Source organism: Hevea brasiliensis, chromosome 1 (assembly GCF_030052815.1).
Source record: "Hevea brasiliensis isolate MT/VB/25A 57/8 chromosome 1, ASM3005281v1, whole genome shotgun sequence".
Taxonomy (NCBI): domain Eukaryota; kingdom Viridiplantae; phylum Streptophyta; class Magnoliopsida; order Malpighiales; family Euphorbiaceae; genus Hevea; species Hevea brasiliensis.
Window position 1 is genome coordinate 122921756 of NC_079493.1, and position 22524 is coordinate 122944279.

Below are 22524 nucleotides of genomic sequence, written 5' to 3' on the forward strand. Positions count from 1 at the left end.
GTGGCAGAAGAGAGGGCAGCACCATCTCACAGACAGGAGTGAGAGGGTAGCACCATTTTAGAGAGGGTTGGATAGTGAAACAAGAGAAATGACAATAAAAGGAAATTGTGGAAGTAGGGTTCTTTGCCTTCCCTCAAATTAATCTACCACTTGCTCAAATAAATCAACAAAGAATAATCATTTTATTCTGTTCTGAGAAACTCACAACCAAACTGAACTCCAAAAGGCAAGATTGATTAAACTTTCAAACCAAAATTGAACAAATCAAACCAAATTAACTGGTTTCTCAGCAGTCCTTTTTCCCTTTTAAATCATTTGAAAAGCAGAAAACTTTTTTTTTTAAATATTAATAACAGAAGACTAGAACCTCCTCTTCTGTAGTACTTGGTTTTGATGGTACCTACCTCAGTGATCGAAGTGGGATAATGCAGTTTCAAGCTGTTGTGAGGTGGAGAGCCAGTATAAAAAAGCAATAGTAATAAAAAAATACCTGACCTCTGCCTTCACGCCCAGTTTTCCATCTGCAGAACATTAAAGAAAACAAAGTTAGAAGAAATCCAGAAATTGCAAGTTCAATTTACAAGATGACAAGCTAGAAACAAGCATATTGCAGAACATATTTTCCATAAGCTATCTTATGAAAGTTCCAACAAATTATAAATAAAATACACTGTGCCTCAAGAATCATGAGCTTTGCTTCTGCTTGTATAATCATATACAGGCTTCATTTATGTACAAGGTAACATATTCATAACTGAACCTACATGATGTCCCCTCCAAGTTTACACTGCATCAACACAAACATTAGAAACTGAATCACAGCTGTGTCTTAATTCATCCTCATATTGTTCAACAAACATATATTTCCTTGCCCAAAATCTACTAGCTCAGTTGGTGAACCAAAGAATTTGAAATTTTGCAGCTGAGAATCTGACTTTTATTTGGATTTGATGTAACAAAGCATCTCCATATCCAATTTTCAGCAGGAATGACTACCCTGAAAGTAATGGAGCCATTTTTTCACTGGACAAAAACCATGCTGACCTTCACATTAAGCTGAGACACTAGTTCACACTTCAGAAGAATTTCTTTCATAGTCTGTTATACGAAAAATTTATAGATAAGCTGGCCATTAACTCCCAAAGACGGTTAATCAGATATTATGCAGCCTTCCTTTCACAAAACCAAAAGCATGCTGACCTTCACAATAAGACTGGACCATAAATTCACACCTCATAGGTATTTTATTTCTATTGATTTGTAGCCACTCTACACAGGTATCCACAGATTGTAAGTCATCAAGATAGTCTACCTCTTTTCAAGAAAACTATAACTCCCAAAGTTTATCTTCGATTAAAAAATGTCTAAAGAACAGATGACAGAAGGATAATCAGACATCAACTTGTAAAATACTAGGCATCTTTCTCAAACCAAAACTCAAATGGCAAAAACCTAATAAGTTACTAAGTTCGGCACCAACCACCCAATCCACCAATGTGATTGGACTGTGCATCCTGATAAAGAAAAAAAAAATCTCCAGTCCAAATTAATCATGTCCATTGCAACACGTTATGCCATACAACTAGCAGAATCAACATTCCCTTATCCCCCATTTCATTCATACAGAACCTCAAACAACATTCAAACAGAAGCTTTTCCACTTTTTAGTAACTTCCTCATGGTTCTATAGAGGAAATGATTTACTTTAGAACACATCAAATCAACCAGTTAGATAACTTAAGACCCTTTCAAGTCTGCCTCATGGACCATTCCATTTGCACATTCTTTAAAGAAAAAGCCGAAAATGTTGTCTAGTATATCATAAATTCTTCCTAGTCCTTGTAGATGTCCCAATAAGCATCAAAGATAATCATCATAACCTCCTATTATCCAACTACACAATAACAGAGCCTGCCAAAGTGATGTTGAGAAATTGCAGAAAATGGTGTGTCCAGCAGAGTGTCACAGAACAGTACACGCCCTGTGCGTGTGGTCCTCTGTCCCATGATGGCAGCTGCGTTTTTTTTTTTTTTTTAATTGATTCCATCTCCCAGCAGTCCTAGAAACAGCTGCATGAATTGTTTTAGAATTAATTAAGAGGATTTACTATCGCAGCTAGGACTCTATAAATACCCCAGGTTTTATGCATTTCATATCAGATTTTCAGCAATAAAAAATCCAGCAGAGGTTTATCTCTAATTTTCTCTCTCTCACAAGTGAGTGTGTGATTTCTTTAAGCGTCACGCTGTGTCAGATAGTATCAGAGCGGAAAAAATAACCCCAATCAAGATGGCAAACCTTGGTAGAGGTGGTGATGACAATAGTTCTCGCAACGGTGATCGGAAAGCTAGAGCCCATGAACAAAGGGACGACATGTTGCAATATTTGGAACAACATCTAGTGCAAAGGGTGGACCACAGATTCAAATGTATAGAAAGACGCCTTGAAGAAATTGCTGGCCATCTTGGTGCTTTAGAAACCAATGCAAATAGGGATCGAATGGTAAATAGAAGGCCAAGTGATGGTGCAGCTCGTGGTGACCTTATTTACCAACCAATTTCTGCTCGTAGATAATATGTTTATGATGAAGACACGGAAGAGGAGGACGTCTATGACCCATGATCATCCTAGAAATTGGCAACAAGGTAATTATAGAAGGGGTGTTTGTGTATAGGATGAGAGAGGTAGCACAAAATTCAAATTAGAGGTCGATATTTCCAACTTCAGTGGGATTTAAATATTGAGATATTCTTGGATTGGATGGTGGATGTAAAGAGATTCATTGACTACATGGAGACAGCACCGGAAAGACGAGTCAAAGTAGTCACATGTTGGCTCAAAGATGGTGCTTCCACTTGGCGGGAAAGTTTGCAAGCTAAAAGAGAGAGAGAAGGAAAGGGTTTGGTTCATATGTGGTATAGGATGAAGTACCTATTGCAACAAGAATTCTTACCACTGGATTATGAACAGATTCTCTTCCAAAAGTACTAACGGTGTCAAAAACGAAACTGACCAGTCCTTGAGTAAACAGCTAAATTCATGAGATAAGTCGAGAAATAATCTTCATGAATCCTAGGGGCAACAAGTTGCAAAGTATTTGGAAGGATTGAGGCTTGCAATCAAGGATCGAATTGGTGTCCAAGTGCTAAGAGCTTTGTTCGAGGCATAGAATATGGCGTTAAAGGTAGATGATGAAGTATGAAAGGGTGCGCCACGATTCTTATCCAAGGTATGGTGAGGACAACGAATGGGCTATAGTTGGGAAAGAAGAAGAGGAAGGTTCCTGTGGTGCTTCTAATGTTGCCAAGAGGGAGAACGTAAGCAACAAGAATCCAATAGGTGGACTTGATAAGGCGACAAGTTCCAATCCTCCAAAGGTAATAATCCCTACGCCAGACCAGTTCCTATTAAATGTTATAAATGCAATAAGGAGGGGCATAGGTCACACAAATGTCCAAGGAAACTGTGAACTCTATCGGAAAACAAAGGGAAATTTGTTGCAAACCCGAATGAGGCAAGGATGAGGATGATGATTTTGAATATAAAGAGTCTATGGGGAGGAAATTGATGTTCTTGAAAAAGGTGGAAGAAAAGGCATCAAACATGCATGAAAACTTGGGAAAAGAGCAACTTGAGGTTACAGTTGGAGCCTTGGTTGTGTTGCCTTCAACCATGGTGGTTCCAAAGGAAAGATAAATAACTCTTTATGTCCTATTGTTTCCATTGATTTTATTTGTCTAGGTGTTTTTGGAAAGGCGAAGGCGAACGCAAAGTTAATTAATTCAATCTTGTTCAATTCTCCATTGACTTCCTCAACAAAAAAAGTTATATGGTGCACATCTCCAATGAAAATTTTCATTTTCTTCCACTTCAAAATTCGAAGGACGATTTATTCCAAGTGGGGGAGTTGTTATGGCGATGTTTTGGATCATTGCAAGCTGTTTTAACTCAAGGTTGAGTTTTTTCTAGTGCTCTTCTTGCCACACGCCCAGAGCAGGTAGTCCTCCTTCCAGGATGACAGCTACGTTTTTTTTTTATTATTAATTCCGTCTCCCAGCATCCTAGTTCAACCTGGACTTCTTGTACAACAAGAAACAGCTGCAGGAATTGTTTTAGAATGAATTAAGAGGCGTTCCTATCCCATCTAGGACTTATTAATGTTTTCCAACTCTAGCTAGGATTGGTTTAATTTCCTGTTTTATCTATATTTTCCTAATGTATTTAGGTTTAGTTTAACTTCCTATTTAGTAGAGTTTCCAATTAGGTTTGGGGGGGTCTAAAAACTCTATAAATACCCCAAGTTTTATGTATTTCAGATCAGATTTTCAGCAATAAAAAATCCAGCAGAGGTTTCTCTCTAATTTTCTCTCTCACACACGAGTGTGGTGTTTCTTTAAGCTTCATACTGCGTCACAATGCCAACTCATGTCGTGATTGAGAAGTACATTGAGGGATATTTGTATAGAGAAAGAAATGGGATGGTTTATAACTCGGGAATGATATGAGTACAATTTAGACTGGTATAGGATTCTTCCATAATGACGCACATCATCCAGTTTCATGTGAAAAGAAGGTAGTTATCTGTAAATATGCTGTACTTGCTTAGCTGCAAAACTAATGACCTATAACTAGTGAATGACTAGGGAAGGAAGAAAACAAGGGAATATTTGGTACCAGATTTGAAAACTTATGCACCTATAGCGCACTACCTATTATATAAATGGACCTAGCAGTCATTAATCATCAATATGAGAACAGGAAATAAATATGATAGAATGTTCATCAAAATTAGCTTAAAGGAAAATACGTTTTAGATCCATGAAACCCATATAACAGAGACAGAGTACTTGCCTAAGAAATATTAGCAGTCAGCCTCTTGTCACATAGCATGCCCATCATCCTTCAGAATCCCAGGGTCATTTTGATGCATGAAGAAGCAGCTTGGATACATGTAGGTGGTCATTGTTTATATCTTGACTACTGCATGATGTTGCAGAACAAATCAAGTGAAAAATTAGAAGCGTCGCTGGAGTTAGGGTTGTGGCACTATCGCATCACCATGCATAGATGGGCTGGAGAATTAAGTGAATTTTGGTAGAAAAGGAAATGCCTATTGTTTTATTATGAACGCAAGTGTTAAGTAGCTACTAGCTGATCTCCAGAGACATCTTGAAGTGTTGAAACAACGTGATGGGGATCCACAATGAGTCCATCCAAGAACTCAGATATATCTTTACACCATTTCCACAAACAACACTTATATTTTCAACTGCCCACCCAGTCACCCACCCATTACCTGTCCATCAGATCCAACCAAACACTCAACTGGAGGTAACAACCAAATCTTTAATGAATGTATCCTCAAAAACTAAGGGATGATGCAGCCTTCTAGTTCTACCACTTAACAATAAGCTAAAATCTCCTACAGTCCAAATATGCTTTAATCAGGTGTAGGCAGTTGTCAAATCATCTAATCTAACAGTTTATACACAGAATCGACATGTCCTCCTGAACATGTAAAAAACTTTAGAAACCCTGAAGGCAATGGCAGGAGCTACAAATAGATTAGTTTTTTTTTTTTTTTTTCCTCTTCCCCCTTCATCCAGAATAGCGCTAATTACAAGCCATAGAAGTAAAAAAACAATTCTCTTCAGTAAATTCTCAATATTCAAGAATTGAACATTGCACTGCAAACAGAATATATGAATAGGAGTATCCGAAATCATTCCAGTGTCCCTACAACACACCCTAATGCAGATTATATTCCTAAAGATTTTAGGAGTACCTACCTTAGGCAAAAATATAGAAAATAAGAATTTTAGAGATTTTTGTGTATCCCTAATTGGATTAGGGTTCCTAATTAAATTGGAATTCTCAATTCCTAATTAGGGTTATTCGAACACTATATATAGACATAGTTGCTCTCATCATTTTTCAAGTTTTGTTATGACAATTTTTATAAGATCAATAATATCTTAAGAATTAGTTCTCTCTTTCAAGGATTGGTCCTTAATTTTTCCTAGTTCTTGGTTCTTTCTCCTTGTTCTACATCAATTTTGATATCATAGCCTAAATTCAATCCAAATTCCATAGCTTCTGCAAAATCCCCTAACATCTCACCTGTGTTCTAGCTTTTCCTTCAAAATTCCCCTTTAGCTTCCATCAAATTTGTCTACCTTTCACTGTTTAAAAAATAAATAAATAAATTGAAAACACAAAACAAAAAAGCCAAACCATTACCGTCGTACCCCTTTCACATACCCACCACCGTCTGGCTACCAGGCAGCCCCGCCATTAGCGACGACCCTCATGCGACCTCATAGCAACTATTCCAATAGCCAAACGTTGCCCGGAACGCACTCCGCGAGTTTTCCGGTATCTGCACCCTCCCGGACACTCGTCAGCAATCGATTTACTGATCCCTGCTAGTGGAAATGCCATCCAACTCTCTGATTGCAATATCCGATTGGGTCGAGTCACAACCCATTGGATGAAAGAGGTGAGCTCACCAACAGCTTCTGTGAGCTTCACTTCATCTGATCTATCTTTGACTCTGCCACGTCATCCTACCATCTCATCGGCATTTCATTGCCACTCACTGCCACATCATCAAAGGTGCCACATCATCCTGCCACTTCATTGACACGTCATCATCACATCAGCGGTTAGTGCCACATCAGCAAACTAATTTTGACATTCTGAGTCTGATTTTGGAATCTTTTTTTTTTTGGTAGAAAACTATAAGGGGCTAAATTGTGTTATTGGTGAGGTACGCTTCTCTACTTGAAACTTAATTATTATTCATAAATTGAGTAGTTTTGTAAGGTGCTTTAGATCCAAGAAATTGCTTCATAATTCACCTTACCCATTCAACATTAGCCTTGCTCAGCTTCATTCCTTTAATTTTATCTCTACTTATATGCCAAGCATATATCCAATCCAACCAACCATAACTTTGACATAAACATTAAAATTGGATTTAATATTCTTATTGATGTGTGTTTGCATTAAGTTTGTTATTTGCATTAACTTTAGTAACTTTAGTTTGCTTAGCATCCACCATTCATCATGACTAAAGATAAGCACCATGCCATCCACCCCATAATTTCACATTACATGATCAACCTGAATTTGTTGAATTAAAAAGACAAGTGGAACAACTTATTGTACATCTGAAACCTATAGGCAAATCAATTGTAACAGAAGAGGAGTCTGTTAAGCAACACCTAGGGTCACCTGATTTTGTTGAGTCTGCACCTATTGCAATTTATACATCAGGCACACAAAATGCATCTCATAGGGGTAGTAATGAAGCAACAAAACAAGTGACATTTAACCCCGTAGGTAATATGCCTTTGCACTCATATTGTTTATGATGAGCATGTTCTTGATGCACCACCAAACACTTATTTTAGACAAAATTATCATTTTGAGCATTATGATCCTCATGATAGGGCCTTTGATAGGAACTATAGGCAACTTAATCCTCATGGTAGACTCTTTAATAGAGACCATAGGCAACCTCCTAGATAGGCTAATAATGAACATGTTGATATCACTAGGAAGGTCAAATTAAATGCTCCCAAATATGATGAAAAGTTGAACCCTAATGCTTTCATTGATTGATTAGATGGGATAAAGGAGTATTGTGATTTTCATCACATGTCTGATTTAGAACATGTTCTTTTTGCCAAAATAAAATTGACTAGAGCTACTAGAAATATTGGCAAAGTGTTCAACTCAATATGGAGAGCTTGAATGAGCCTCTTATTACTCAATGGGCTATCATGAAAAGTAAGTTGAAGGATAAGTACGTGCCTAGTTATTATAAGGACGATATAGTACATGAGATGATGAATCTTAAGCAATCAACTTCTAATGTAACTAAATACATGAAAAATTTTGAGAAAACTTTGCTTAGATGTGATTTATTTTGTGATTCAGTTGAAAACCCTTTCCTTGTATTTCATCAGTTTATTAATGGATTGACACTTGACATTCAAAAGGAACTCAAATTGCATTATCCTGAAACAATAGAGGAAGCCTATCATAAGGCTTTAGAGATTAACAGTTACAACCAATTCCCCACCTCCGGTAGGTTTGCTTCACAGTTAGTTAGATCACATCAATCTAAATCTTCTCTACAATCTGTAGGTCCAAGTCAGTTTAAAACTGTGTCAAAATCATCTTTCAATTCTAAAGATAGCACGGGAAAAAGCATAGGGAAAATAAATGTCTCTGTTAATTCTCATTTTGTTGTTGCATCTAGTGGGTCTCAAGCTAATAGCTCTTCCATAAAATGTTTTCATTGTCATGATAAAGGTCATATTGCATCTCGGTGTCTACACCGTGCACTAGCATTAGAACAAGCATGTGATGATGAACATGAAAGTGAGCATAACTCATCTGATTATGAGGAAGAAGTTGTAGGACCTATCGATTATTCTGGTGAAGAAGATGAACTAGATATAGATGATGAGCTAGATATAGATGATGAGCATGTTAATGTTGTTCATTGTGTTTTGTCAACTGTTGTTGATGATGATTGGAAACGCACTAAGATCTTTCATACTTTTGTTAAAAGTGGGGATAGGTCATTAAGTTGGTAATTGATGGGGAAAGCACCATGAATATTGTAGCTAAGAAAGCCATTGATAGACTTAACCTTAAGGTAGAGCCACATCCTAAACCTTTTAGGGTTGCTTGGGTGAACAGCACAACTTCGCCTGTCACTGAAAAATGTCTTGTTCCCAACCAAATGGGTCATTATAAAGATGAAATTTATTGTGATATTTTACCTATGGATGTTGCACATATTCTTTTAGGTCGCCCTTGGCTTTATGATCATGATATGCTTAACCATAGTAAGGACAACACCTATGTGTTCAAGGGGAAGAAAATCATTTTGCACCTGCCAAACCTTCCCAAAAGAACTCCTCATCTTCAAAGCCAAAGCCTAAGTGTTCACTTAAAGCTCAAAAGAAAATTACTATTTGAATCATATAGCTTTTGAAAAAGTAAGAAGGGAAAGTAATTATTGCTTAGTTGTCATAGCTAAAGAGGTTCCATGTGATTCTAGATCTGACACCTCCCCTAAGGTAAAACACTTGTTACAAGAGTTTTCTGACATTATGCCTAATGAGTTGCCTAGTGAGTTACCACCAATGACAGACATTCAACATGCTATTAACTTAGTTCCTGGATCACAATGACCTAATCTTTATCATTATAGGATGAACCCTATAGAGCGAGCTGAGTTAAATAGGCAAGTTGAAGAACTTTTGACAAAGGGATTTGTTAGGCATAGTCTTAATCCATGTGCTGTTCCTGCACTTTTAACACCGAAGAAAGATGGTTCTTGGAGAAAGTGTGTAGATAGTAGAGCAACAAACAAGATCACTATTAAATATAGGCTCCCAATTCCTAAACTTGAGGATATGTTGGACTTGTTTGTAGGAATTTGTGTGTTTCTAAAATTGACTTGCGTAGTGGGTATCATCAAATCAGGATTAGACCAGATGATAAATGGAAACTACTTTTAAAACCCAAGACGGATTGCATGAATGGTTAGTGATGCCTTTTAGATTGTCTAATGCACCTAGTACTTTTATGCATGTCATAAACCATATTTTACAACCTTTGATTGGTAAATTTTTGGTAGTTTATTTTGATAATATTTCGATCTACAGTAAATCTAAAGAAGAGCATTTGCATCATCTTCGACAGGTTTTTGTGACTCTTAAGGAAGCAAAATTATATGTTAACCTCAAGAAGTGTTCTTTTATACAATCTAAAGTGCTTTTCTTAGGTTTTATTGTGTATGTGCAAGGTATAATAGCTGATCCTGAAAAGGTAAGAGTCTTAAAGAGTAGCTTACACCTAAAACAATTTCTGAGATGCGTAGTTTTCATGGGTTGGCTACTTTCTATAGAAGGTTCATTAGAGGATTTAGTTCAATTATGGCTCCTATTACTGATTATCTTAAGAAAGGTGAGTTTAATTGGACTAAAGCTGCTGCTAAAGCTTTTGATGAAATCAAATTGAAAATAACCGAAGCTCTTGTTTTAGGACATCCTAATTTTGATAAAATTTTTGAAGTTGGTTGTGATGCTTTAGGTGTTAGCATTGCAAGTGTCTTGAGTCAAAAAGGTCACCCCACAGCATTCCTCAGTGAAAAACTCAGTGAGGCTAAACAAAAGTATTTCAGTTATGACAGGGAGTTTTATGCTATAGTTCAATCTCTTCGTCGTTAGCAATATTATTTATTGCCACGAGTTTTTTTTTTTTCCTAACCACCAAGCATTGAGATATTTAAACTCACAAAAGAAATCGAATTTTAGATATGCTAGGTGGGTTAAGTTTCTTAATGAGTATTCCTTTGTTCTTAAATATCGTTCTGACATTGAGAAAAAAGCAGCTGAGCACTTAGTCATATAGCAACTGTCCTTCATGAAATGAGTGCACGTCATTGGATTTGATAGAATGAAAGATGATTATGATACTTGTCCTAATTTTGGTCTTATTTTTCAAGAAGTGAATACAGGTAATAGTTGTGATTTTGTTGATTTCGTTATTCATGATTGTTATTTGTTTAAGGTTACTAAATTGTGCATTCCTCATACTTCACTTATAGAATTTCTAGTATGGGAATTACATGCAGGTGGATTAGCAGGACAATTTGGAAAAGATAAAACCATTACTCTTGTTGAGGGTAAGTTCTATTGGCCTTCATTGAAAGTTCTATTGGCCTTCATTGAAGAGAGATGCTGCTAGGATTGTCTCACAATGTCGCACTTGTCAGTTAGCTAAGGCTAAGAAACATAAAACTAGTTTGTACACTCCTCTTCCTATTCCACATACCCTTTGGAAAGATGTGAATATGGACTTTGTTCTTGGGTTACCTAAAACAGCTTGAGGGCATGATTCTATCTTAGTAGTAGTGGATAGGTTTTCTAAAATGGCACATTTCATTCCATGCAACAAAACATATGATGCTTCACATGTAGCTGCATTATTTTTTAGGGAAGTTGTCAAATTACATAATTTACCTTCTTCTATAGTGTCTGATAAGAATGTTAAGTTTGTTAGTTACTTTTGAAAGACACTTTGGAAGTTGTTTGGCACTATATTGAAATTTTCTTCAGCTTTTCACCCTCAAACAGATGGTTAAAATAAAGTTATGAATCATAGCGCAAGTGATTTGCTTAGGTGTCTTGTAGGAGAGAAGCAAAGTAATTGAGATTTGGTTCTTTCCATTGCAGAGTTTGCCCATAACAATTTAGTAGACCGTTCCACAAGTAAAAGTCCTTTTGATATTGTTCATGGCTATTCTCCCCGTATCCCAGCCGACCTTTTTCCTCTTCCACCTAATATTTGTATTTCACAATTTGCTGAATCTTTTGCTCAACATATACACGATTTGCATGCTGAAATTAGGCGAAAGATTGCTTTAAGTAATGAAAATTATAAACTTGCTGCTAATGTGCATCGTAGGAATAAAGAATTCAATATTGGTCATTATGTCATGATTCGTATTCACCCTGAAAGATTTCCTAAGAATTCTCTAAAGAAACTTCATGCTCGCTATCAGCCCTTTCTCCATTTTGCAAAAACTTGGATCTAATGCATAGTTACTTGACTTATCTAAAGATGTGAATATTAATTCTATTTTCAATGTGAAGGATTTGTCACCTTATCGAGGCACCTTTGAGCCTCCTACTTTGCTTTCTAGTGTTTCTGTAGATCAGCTTGTGTTGCATTGTTCTTAAGAGAAGTTGTCAAAGTACATAGTTTGCCTTCTTTTATAGTGTCTGATAGGAATGTTAAGTTTGTTAGTTACTTTTAAAGGATACTTTGAAAGTTGTTTGGCACTACATTGAAATTTTTTTCAGCTTTTCACCCTCAAACAGATGGTTAAACTAAAGTTGTGAATCGTATCTTGGGAGATTTGCTTAGGTGTCTTGTAGGAGAAAAGCAAAGTAATTGAGATTTGGTTCTTTCTTTGCAGAGTTTGCCTATAACAATTTAGTAGATCGTTCCACAGGTAAAAGCCCTTTTGAGATTGTTCATGGCTATTCTCTACATACCCCAGTCGATCTTGTTCCTCTTCCACCTGATATTCGCGTTTCACAATCTGGTAAATCTTTTGCTCAACTTATTCATGATTTGCATGTTGATATTAGGCAAAAGATTGCTTTAAGTAATGAAAATTATAAAAGTGTTGCTAATGTGCATTGCAGGAATAAAGAATTCAATATTGGTGATTATATCATGGTTCATATTCGCCCTGAAAGATTTCCTAAGAATGCTCTAAAGAAACTTCATGCTCGCTATTAGCCCTTTCTCCATTTTGCAAAAACTTGGATCTAATGTATAGTTACTTGACTTATCTACAGATGTGAATATTAGTTCTGTTTGATTTGTTACCTTATCGAGGCACATTTGAGCCTCCTATTTTGCCTTCTGGTATTTCTGTAGGTCAGCTTGTGCGAAAGTCGCCATCACTTTCTTAGTCTAAAGATATCATTGACACTATACTTGATTATGAGTTCGTTACTTCCTAACAAGGTGAATTTCGTAGATTTCTTGTCAAGTGGCAAAGGCCGTCCTAATTCTGATGCTACTTGGATCACACAAGAGGAATTTCTGACTTTAGATCCTTCTCTATTGGATGCTTATTTGCAAATTAACTCTACAAAGTTGAGTTCTTTTCAACCAAGGGAAAATGATGCAGATTATATTCCTAAAAATTTTAGGAGTACCTACTTTAGGAAAAAATATAGAAAATAAGAATTTTAGAGATTTTTGTGTATCCCTAACTGGATTAGGATTCCTAATTAAATTGGAATTCTTAAATTTCTAAATAGAGTAGGATCCTTAATTCCTAATTAGGGTTATTCAAACACTATATATAGACATAGTTGATCTCGTTATTTTTCAAACTTTGTTGTGACAATTTTTATAACATTAATAATATCTTGAGAATTGGTTCTCTCTTTCAAGAATTGGTCCTTATTTTTCCTAGTTCTTGGTTTTTTCTTTGTTGTACATCACACCCCAACCCTCCAACATTTCCACTCTTCATGTACCACTTTATAGAGATCTTTACAGCTAAGCACTTCATAGTGAATTGCAGGAAGCTGTTGATAAATTGCCATCGTAGATTGAACCAACATACTTCAGGCATTACAAAAGTGCAGCTCAAGCAATAAGGCCATATAAAAACATGTAAAAGATGGTTAAAGAAAACTTCTATCAATAACAAGAACCTGAAGACTTCATCACTTCTTTCTTTATAATAACTTGAAGGAATGTTAAAATCAGACTTATAATCACAGCACTACTAGACAAGTTTTTATTCTGCAGCTCTTGTATTTACATTAATATACTAAATCCAGTAGTTTTCTCCCATACTACATGATTAGAGTATGTATCCTGTAATATCTATCACTGTATGTAGCAGCGGAGTGACAGTATTTTCAGTTAAATAACTTCATATAGAAACAAAGTTGTTCAATCATTTTGTACTGAAAACAAATGCTATTATCCTGAAGAACGTAATTTTCTAATCCTATTCATCTCATACAGAATAACATGAGTTAAGAATAGAACAAACGCCCTCCTGGAATGGAAATGATAAGCACTAATAACAAGCTCCCAGGAATTATATCATTAAAGCATATACAACGATCACCAAATTCACTAGCCTATAGAACCTCACACAAATTCAATTACAAACAAATATAAGCTAAGATACCCATAACCAAGGTCATGTACTCTTGCTTAACAAAAGAATTGTCCAAACTGGTAGAGGTTGCATCAGCTGCATGCCTACAGGCATTGTTACACTGCTTCCTTTGCTATTAATATTAAATAAAAGTATTTCAGGCCACCTCACAACGAATCCAGAAAAGACAGAACTCATTCAACAGTTAAAGACAGAAAGCTTATGTTTCCATACATGTCCACCACTAAATTATTGTGGTGGATTCCAACCAACGAAAAGAGAAGAAAAAACCATTTAAGAAATCACATAGCTCAGCAAGCGAAACAAGACTGAAAAGTGTTGTAAAAAGGCAAGCACACAAAGATATAGCTGCAACATTCCAGAATCCAGATTACCATAATATGTTTGATGTGAAAAGGAAACCATGGTGTCTACCAATTAAAGCAAAGCAACAATATAATCCTAAAGTCTTAGAATAACTAACAATGTATTTAAATAAAAGACCACTGGTTGGCATGCACACAATGATGAAAGACACTTCTTGCCTACTGAGATATTGAACAGGATAACAGGTGGAAACAAAAACACTTTGCCCCTTTTGAATTTGACCAGCAACCATCAACGACGAGGCATGCGGGACTTGTCCCATGAAGCAGGACCAGGGCCATACAAAGGACCTTTGTCAGCAGCAACCTAAGCAACAACAACAACAACAACAACAAAATAAAATAAAATAAAATAGGGAAATATGCATCTGAATGATAAAAATTACTGGGAAAAAAAAATTGTAATCTTGAGCACCCATACCATATGAACCCCATATCCATCCCCATAAGGTGCAGGAAACACCCCCTCTGGATTACCGAACTTCATCCCATATGGTCCACCTAGAATAATCAAAGAACAAGATAAAGAGATGAGCAACATAAAAGAAAAGGTGGACACATAGGAAAGTCAACAAAAAATTTGGAAAGTAAAAAGGATTTTGGTTAAGGTCAAAACTAAATAATATATATATATATATATATATATATATATATAGAGAGAGAGAGAGAGAGAGAGAGAGAGAGAGAGAGAGAGAGAGAGAGAGACTGAGAGAGAGAGAGAGAGAGAGAGAGAGAGAGAGGTGATTATCATGTCTTGCTATAGCCAAACATAAAATGTTTTGTTTACCCATAACTTCATGATGAATCTAGAAAGGCAAATGATCCTCTTCACCAAGTCAGTAATAAAGAAAAAAAAAAAAGCTTTTCTCAGGTAATAAATAACTTGGAAATTGATTTTAAGCCCCGAAACTGATTAAGAAGGGCAGAAAAGTCCAAGAAGGCATGAACTAAAATTACTAAATAAGACAGGAATAAATCAACAAATGCCACAAGCGATTCATCAAAACAAACTTTTAAAGGAATATGTATGATGGTTATACCAGCAACCCAGGGTTGAGCGTCAGCACTAGTAAGTTCAGCCCGTAGCTTTTCAACTTCACGAGCCATAGACACCATGTTCTTCTCCATTGCCTGCCTCTGCTCCACCAACTCAATGTTTGCCTTCTTTTCATAATCAATAGCAGTTCTGAAACACAAAATCATGATTTTACCATTTATTTAGACAATTCAATGCAATTCTGATGCAGAATTTCAAGCCACAGGCTTTGTTGTGGGAGAACATTATAATGGAAAGGAGAAATATTGATAAAAATGAACCCAAGCACAGACCTAGCATGCATAACGTCCTGGTGCAGGCCCTCAATCTCACCCCGCAAAAGAGGAATCTGTTTACTATCAGCTTGTGATCTTGCAAGGTCTTGTTTAAGGCTCTGAATTTGCCCAAGTAGATCCTGCTTTACATTATTCAGTTTCTGAACTTCTGCACGAAGTTGTACAACCTCATTCTTCAAAGGCTCAGTTGCACGAAGATCAGCCTCCAGCTTCAAGCTTTTCTCAATAAGCTCCCTCAAGTGCACTTCATGTTCTGTATGCATTTCACCAATGACAAGATTCATGCGATGAAGTTCCTCCTTGGCAGCACCAAGCTCTTGCTGCATAGCCATCCGATCTTCAATCAGCCGACGATTATCACCAAGGAGCCCACGGATTTCAGCATGCTGTATTTCAAGTTCATCCTCCAACAAGGCAGGGTGAGGAGGTGGAGGTGGATGTGGCAAAGGAGGGCCACGAATAAAAGGTCTCTCACGGGGGAACCCACGAAGGTCATTATAGGACTCACGATGAATTCGATTCCTCCCAGCCATTTTAAATTGCTCTGCACAAGACAGGCGAAGCAATAGAATGATGATATACCATATAAAGATGTTTCACACTAAATATGGAAACTAAGTGCCCTGTTAAGCTTATTTAGAACCTTAATTTACAAAATTATACAATAATATTATATGACAAACATCCAGAAATTTCACTAAGAAGATTTAAAGTTCATAAAACTACAGCCATATTTACATAAATTCAGCATCAATTAATGAATGTAGAACTTTACATTCCGTATGAACTAAGCAACCTATATCTTTAAAATGAACAACATTCAATATTCTCTTCAGAAATCCACAAGCATCAATACACCCCATTACTAATAGTCCTCTTATATAAATGACAATATTTTCTGAAACTTCAAAATGGAAACTACAATATAGTCCCCATTTTCTTCAACTCTGTAGAGGCCCCAACAAAGTCTTTTAGTTTCAATCAGATGCCCAAACCACATGGTTCACAAGAATCAGAATACGAATGGATTCTCATCACTTGGAGCCCATCAATAGAGAGCAAATTAGGTTCCAATCATTTCGCAAAAGTCTCATTCCAACAGTTTGTAACAGTGTTATGTACATCGCTCATACCCCCTCGTACCACGTTTCTAATTCTTCTTGTCCAAACGCGATACATTTACGTACAAAAACACTTAAATTGGCAAATTCAATAACAGAATAAGTTTAAAAAAATAGATAGCATTTGAAAGAGAAGGAAATAATATAAGAAAAAATTTGTTTTAGTTAAATAGAATACTTAAAAAATATATTTTTTTAATTGTTAGCATATAAAATAGGCTTTGTCATGATAAATTAAAAATTAAATAAAGGCAAATTAGAGTTATTGATTCTTTTTGCTTTTTATTGTTTGAATTTTATAAAATAGTTGCTTTGAATTGCATATTTTTCATACACATTATTCAAAGCGAATTAAGCAATATATTTAAGTGCACTGCAATCCTATATAGTGTATTAACTAAGCCTACCCCACCATCTCACAGGCGAATCCTGAATCCATACCCATACAGCATACCATGGCGAAATACAAATCAGTAACACGGGTTTGTAATACATTGTTCACACTAACTTGAAAATTGAACCAACACCTAGAATATAATACCAATGACATCCCATTTCTATTCCCCAGCAAACCAAAAATGCCCATAATAGTTTCTAGAGCATTAATTTGCCCAATCAAACCCTATTGAGACCACACCAATCGTATCTTCAATCCTTATCTGGAGCTTCCCTATATATATATATATACATAACCGTTAATCTGAACTAATAAATTTGTAATTAAAACTAATATCTTGTTTTTCAAAAAAAAAAAAAAAAAAAAAAGAATGGTATCTAGACCTAAACTGAGCTAAAATTTGCATGAAATTGACCCGTATCACGAGTTCCGATTGTAGAAATGATAACAAAAATTTAAAACAAAAAGCTTTTTTTTTTAGAATTGAAAACAGCAAAAGAGGAAGCCAGTAAAAGAAAATAAAAGAGAAATAGAAAACCCAATGCTCAAATATTGAAGAAAATAAAAGCATGCAAAAGGATTGAACTATAGAATTTGAAAGAGAAAAAAGAGCTAGAGAATCGAAACCTGTGAAGAAGGGATAGAGACTCAGCTAGCTTCTCAGGAGCTTGCCTTTTCGGGTTTCTCTGCTGGGCAAGCTAAATAGATTGTATAAAAAACGTAAATTATAATATGATACCTAAATTTTAATCATATTTTTTAGTTACCCCACAATTTTATAATTTTATTAATATGTTTCTCAGTTTTTGTCCCATTGATTATTTAGTCCTTTCATCTAAACCTTTTAATTCTTTGTTAGTTTATTGTAAAAAAACTAAATCTCCTCTTGCCAAATCTCAAAGCCACTTTCTCCCTTTTCTCTCTCAAAAATAAAAAAAAATAAATAAATTATAATATTATTTCTAAACTTTAATAATATTTATTAGTTGTTCTCCATTATTTTATAATTATGTTAATACATCTCTAACGTTTTACTCCATTAACTATTTAATCTTTTCATATGAAGTACTTAAGTGAAAAAATTGACACGGGAAAATGCAAAATTGGATACGAAAAAATGACATTTTAAAAATTATAGAAAACAAAGCATAAGTATAAAAAATATAGGTATACATATATATTGAGTACAATCATGAAAGAATAAATATAATCAAATTAAACTCAAAACCCTATAAAAGATACCTAAATTAAGGATATATGAACATTTTTTTTCTTCTATCTATGATAGGTTTGCATTTTTAACCTAAACATTTTTTTAAGAAATGTGTTTGCTCCTCCAATTTTTGCAATTTATGAACACGGCCCCAACACGTTTCCTAGTCGTGTCTCAACGCTTCAAACACAGAAACATTCTCAACGCTTCCAACACGGAAACATTTCCAAAACAGGGAAATAATGCTGTTTCAATGCTTCATAAGTCTTTTCGTCTAAACTTTAAACTCTTTATGTTGATTTATTATGGAAAACTAAGTTTTCCTTTGCCAAACATTAGGGCTGATTTCGGTTCAAATTGAAAAATCAAACCGAATTGAGTCAATTTGATTCAATCGGTTCGGTTTTAAAATTCAATCGGTTCGATTCGATTTTATATTATAAAAATTTCGGTTATTTCAGTTTTGTTAGGTTTTGAAGAGAAAAAAAATCGGTTAAACCTAACCAAATAGTAATTTATATATTCAAATCGAATCAAATCAAATTGAATCGATTTTTGAATTGATTTATTTTTATGAAAATTTTATGAATTATACTTAATTTTATATATATATATATATATTAATTGTTTAGTTTCATTGAATAATGGTTATTAGGTTTAAACCAAAGTCAAAATTAGACCAAATAAATTGAAAATCAAGTCTAAATTAAAAAATCAATCAAAAATCAAAATCGATCGGTTTAAACCGAACCGAAATAGAGCGGTTCAGTTCAATTTAATTTTTTATCAATTTCGATTCGGTTCGGTTTTCAAAATATATAATTTAATTTTTATAATTTAATTCAGTTCGATTCGGTTCGGTTCGAACCGAATGCTCACTCCTACCAAACATCATAACTACTCTCTCCTTCTTTCCTTTTTCTATCTATCCCGTAAATTTCGTCTCTCATTCTCCCTCACTTTATTATCTCTTGCAATCCTCCTCTAGTCCTCTTTCTCTTAATGCTCGTTTTTTATTTGCACCGCTAAAAGTGTGGAATCAACTTGTAATTATAGTCATGACTGAATTACCTGTGTCGGTATTCAATGATATAAATTATTCACTATCAAGTAACTGTAGTTCAAACATTGAAATTCCCTATCCAACGATGCTCTTTTAAGACGATAAGTAATCGATTAAGGATTTGTTTGTTATTGCTGTCAAAAAAATAATTTTTTAAATATATTACATATAAAGTATTGAAAATTAATTTAAAATTAAATTTAATAAATTTTAATTATTAAAATATAAAATAAAAAATTAGTTTTTTTTAACTATTTTTTTCAACATCTAAAATGTTCTTTCTCTATGTCTAATATATGAACTTGTTAATATGGTTGTTGATGTCGATTCTAGGAAGTATATTCTTCATGCCCCTCCTGGAAAGATTTTGAATTTATTAAGCCAATATGTGCATGGCGTGGTTGGTCAATAACCATCAATGAGTTCGTTCTTTTTGGAGTCTCCCCTTTTTTTTGTGATTCTCATTTATAAGTTTAAAATTTTAAATTTAATGATTTATTAATATAATATGAGTTTTTCATATCAATTATTAATTTTCAGTTATATTATGCCCCAATAATAATAATATTAAAGTCCAAAATTAAAAATAATAAAAACTTTAGGCCCTATATATAATATTACAATATTAGTAATCCTAAGAGCTTTAAGATTCAACTTAATTAGGAAAATACAAATCAAATCTAGCTGTAAATTTCAAATATACAAATTTTTTTAATAAATAATTAAAATACTTTCCTAAAGCAGTAATAGGATTGCTAATTACTAGAAATATTAAATTTTCCAATTTTACACAATATAATTCATAAATTAGTCATTTTATTCGAGTATCTCTCAAATTATTTGTTATTTTATTTTAATAATATAATTTAATATATAATTTTTATATTTTATAAATTTTGTTAATGATAAATTTTTAAATTAATTAATAAACTACTTTTTTTTTTTAAATGAGTTAACTTATATTAATAAAACTATAAACGAAAGTGAACAAAAATATATGACATGTGACAATTTTTGAAATATCATTATTGAAATTTTTAGACTTTAAATATAAGAAATGTTTTTAAAATAAAATTTTAAATTTTATAAGTATTTTTTTTATTAATTAGTTATATATATATATATATATATATATATATATATATATATATATATATATATATATATATATATATATATATATATATATATATATTATAATTTTTAAGATAACAATTCTGTCACGAACCAACCTATGGGCCGAACTGACACTAAGACCTGGACCAGCCTAAAGCCCCCGAGTCCCGTAGTAAGCCTAACTATTCCTCAACTCAACTCTAAAGCTCATTTGGGCCCAATTTCAAGGATTCAATAGGACATATTCCGACCATAAAATGGACAATTTAACGGGGAGTTTTTGACTTGCCTGACTTATAAACACAATATATAATAAATTGGGGAGCTCAGATCACCCTCCTCATAAATCAAATGTCATGAAAATAAATGGAAACTCGGCTCCCTCATCCAATCCAACATACATGCTTTTAATAAGTTTACATGTCCAACATGGTAAATATATTACAAATCCAAATCAATTAAATATTTCTAACACATGCGGAATTCTAGGAGTTAACAGAATTATACAAACATTACAGACATCAATAGACGACCTGCGAGAAAGAGAGGCAAGTTAGAACTCAACAAGAAATCTCCTGTATTCTGGAAAAATAAGATGAACAGGAGTGAGCGTTCGACTCAGAGAGTAAAATATCAAATTTAACCATAATTTCTATAGCTATCTAAAGCTAATACACCCTGTGAAGTGAAATGCAATATCGTCATAATTTTCATACAAATCACATCAAAAAGGCAATTTGGAGTACCCACACACCCGATAATGTCAAACAATACATATATGGGAGCTCATCCCCTATACAGCTCTCTTAATCCAACCTCTGCCAGCGAAGATCTCAAGCCGTGTCTACCTTGAAGGATCGGGTCCAGCGAGTATCCCTCAAGCCATATCTACCCGTCCTGTCCATATTCAGTACCATATCACACGCACGCCAACGCACGCACATTGCTCCAAATTACCACAAACAACACTCATGGCAATTCATCAATTAAGAATGCAATATAAAACGTGCATAGTGTTTAACTACATAGATATATATATATATATATATATAAGCGATGCATGAGCATGCTTGAACATATAGTAATATCGAAATTACAATTAAAGTTAATATTTTACTCACAGACTCAACCGAAGTCACTGTGGCAGCTGGGCAGAGGAGGAAGGCTGTCCCGACTCACCTGACAATTTTATTATAATTATTTAATACATTTTACTCAATATAAACTGAGAAAAGACCAAAGATGTCATAAGTCGTGACGAAAATTTGGCAGAATCTCCCCTATACCTATAACCTACCCAATCTGTAAAAGAGCTTAAAACGCACTTCTATATCCACAAACCATACACCCACAGCTCAATTACATCACACATCCCCTCCTGGGCCCATCCAAACTATCATCAATCACAATATGTAAAATTACAGTTTAGTCCTTATAACTGACCCTTTTGTAAAAACTATCCAAATAAGCTCTAAAAATTCTAAAATTTTTACCCCGCGGTCCTTAGCAATATTACTAAACTAATGCAAAAGGAATTATAATTTTCTAAGCTACCACGAATATTTTATAAATTTTTAATCCAATTCAAGCACTAGACAATTAAGAAAAAGTAAGATTCGAGTATACCTATGCCGATTCCGACCCCGGGGGACGCGCTCGGGGCGTCTGACAATGGTAGGGTAGCCAAAATCTTGACCCAATTCCAAGACTTTTTCGATAGCCTATCTGTCTAGCCGAAAATTTATAGACCCGAGCAACCGTTGAATTTCCGCGAATTGAAAATACCTACATGAAGCCCACAACACGGGGGTTTGTACAAAATTTTTACAAAATTTTCTAAGCTCATTTAGTGCTCGGAAAAACACTACTAAGTTTCATAGGACCTATCGAAAAACGGTGTTGGAAAATTTTGAAATTTATATTGCCGCAAAGCTCTCGACTAGTGGAGCGCTCCTGTACTCTCGGTTTTCTCGTGAGGTTCACGATTTGTGAGAAATCTAGCCCAAAAGTCGAAATGGGCTAAAACTTTCCGGATAAAAATTAGGCAAACAGCTCGATAGATTTTGATGTTCTTGGTGTTATAGAAAGCTCTCGATGTGTAGATGTGTTTTGGCACAAGATCCGGTCCAAACGATGGCTGAATTTTGGTCGAGAAGTCGAAATGTCGCTC

The 22524-nt window shown here is 34.6% G+C and overlaps 1 protein-coding gene across 3 annotated transcripts; it reads right to left on the bottom strand.

The window, feature by feature from the left end:
- Positions 1 to 159: 159 nt before the first annotated feature.
- On the bottom strand, positions 160 to 17761 carry LOC110642306 (protein FLX-like 3). 3 transcript variants are annotated; one of them, XR_002492415.2, is made up of 6 exons: positions 17590 to 17730; positions 15442 to 15988; positions 15153 to 15298; positions 14534 to 14613; positions 14272 to 14419; positions 160 to 521 (listed from the first exon to the last, which is right to left on the bottom strand). XR_002492415.2 is itself a non-coding variant. In XM_021794296.2 (5 exons), exons 2-5 carry the CDS (start codon positions 15975 to 15977, stop codon positions 14345 to 14347), a joined length of 837 nt encoding a protein of 278 aa, XP_021649988.2. In that variant the 5' UTR covers positions 15978 to 15988; positions 17590 to 17761; the 3' UTR covers positions 14093 to 14344. The 3 variants fall into 3 exon arrangements, 1 of the variants encoding a protein (XP_021649988.2); XR_009150370.1 differs by having other exon boundaries at positions 14211 to 14419; XM_021794296.2 differs by lacking the exon at positions 160 to 521 and having other exon boundaries at positions 14093 to 14419; positions 17590 to 17761.
- Positions 17762 to 22524: the final 4763 nt, after the last annotated feature.

Bases quoted from the DNA above. Each gene is read 5' to 3' on its own strand.
- LOC110642306 (XM_021794296.2), bottom strand. From the start codon at position 15,977: ATGGCTGGGAGGAATCGAATTCATCGTGAGTCCTATAATGACCTTCGT. The intron at 15,299-15,441 runs GTCTGTGCTTGG...TTTGTGTTTCAG, and splicing joins CAGGACGTTATGCATGCTAG to AACTGCTATTGATTATGAAA. The intron at 14,420-14,533 runs GTATGGGTGCTC...GTTGTTGCTTAG, and splicing joins ATGGATATGGGGTTCATATG to GTTGCTGCTGACAAAGGTCC.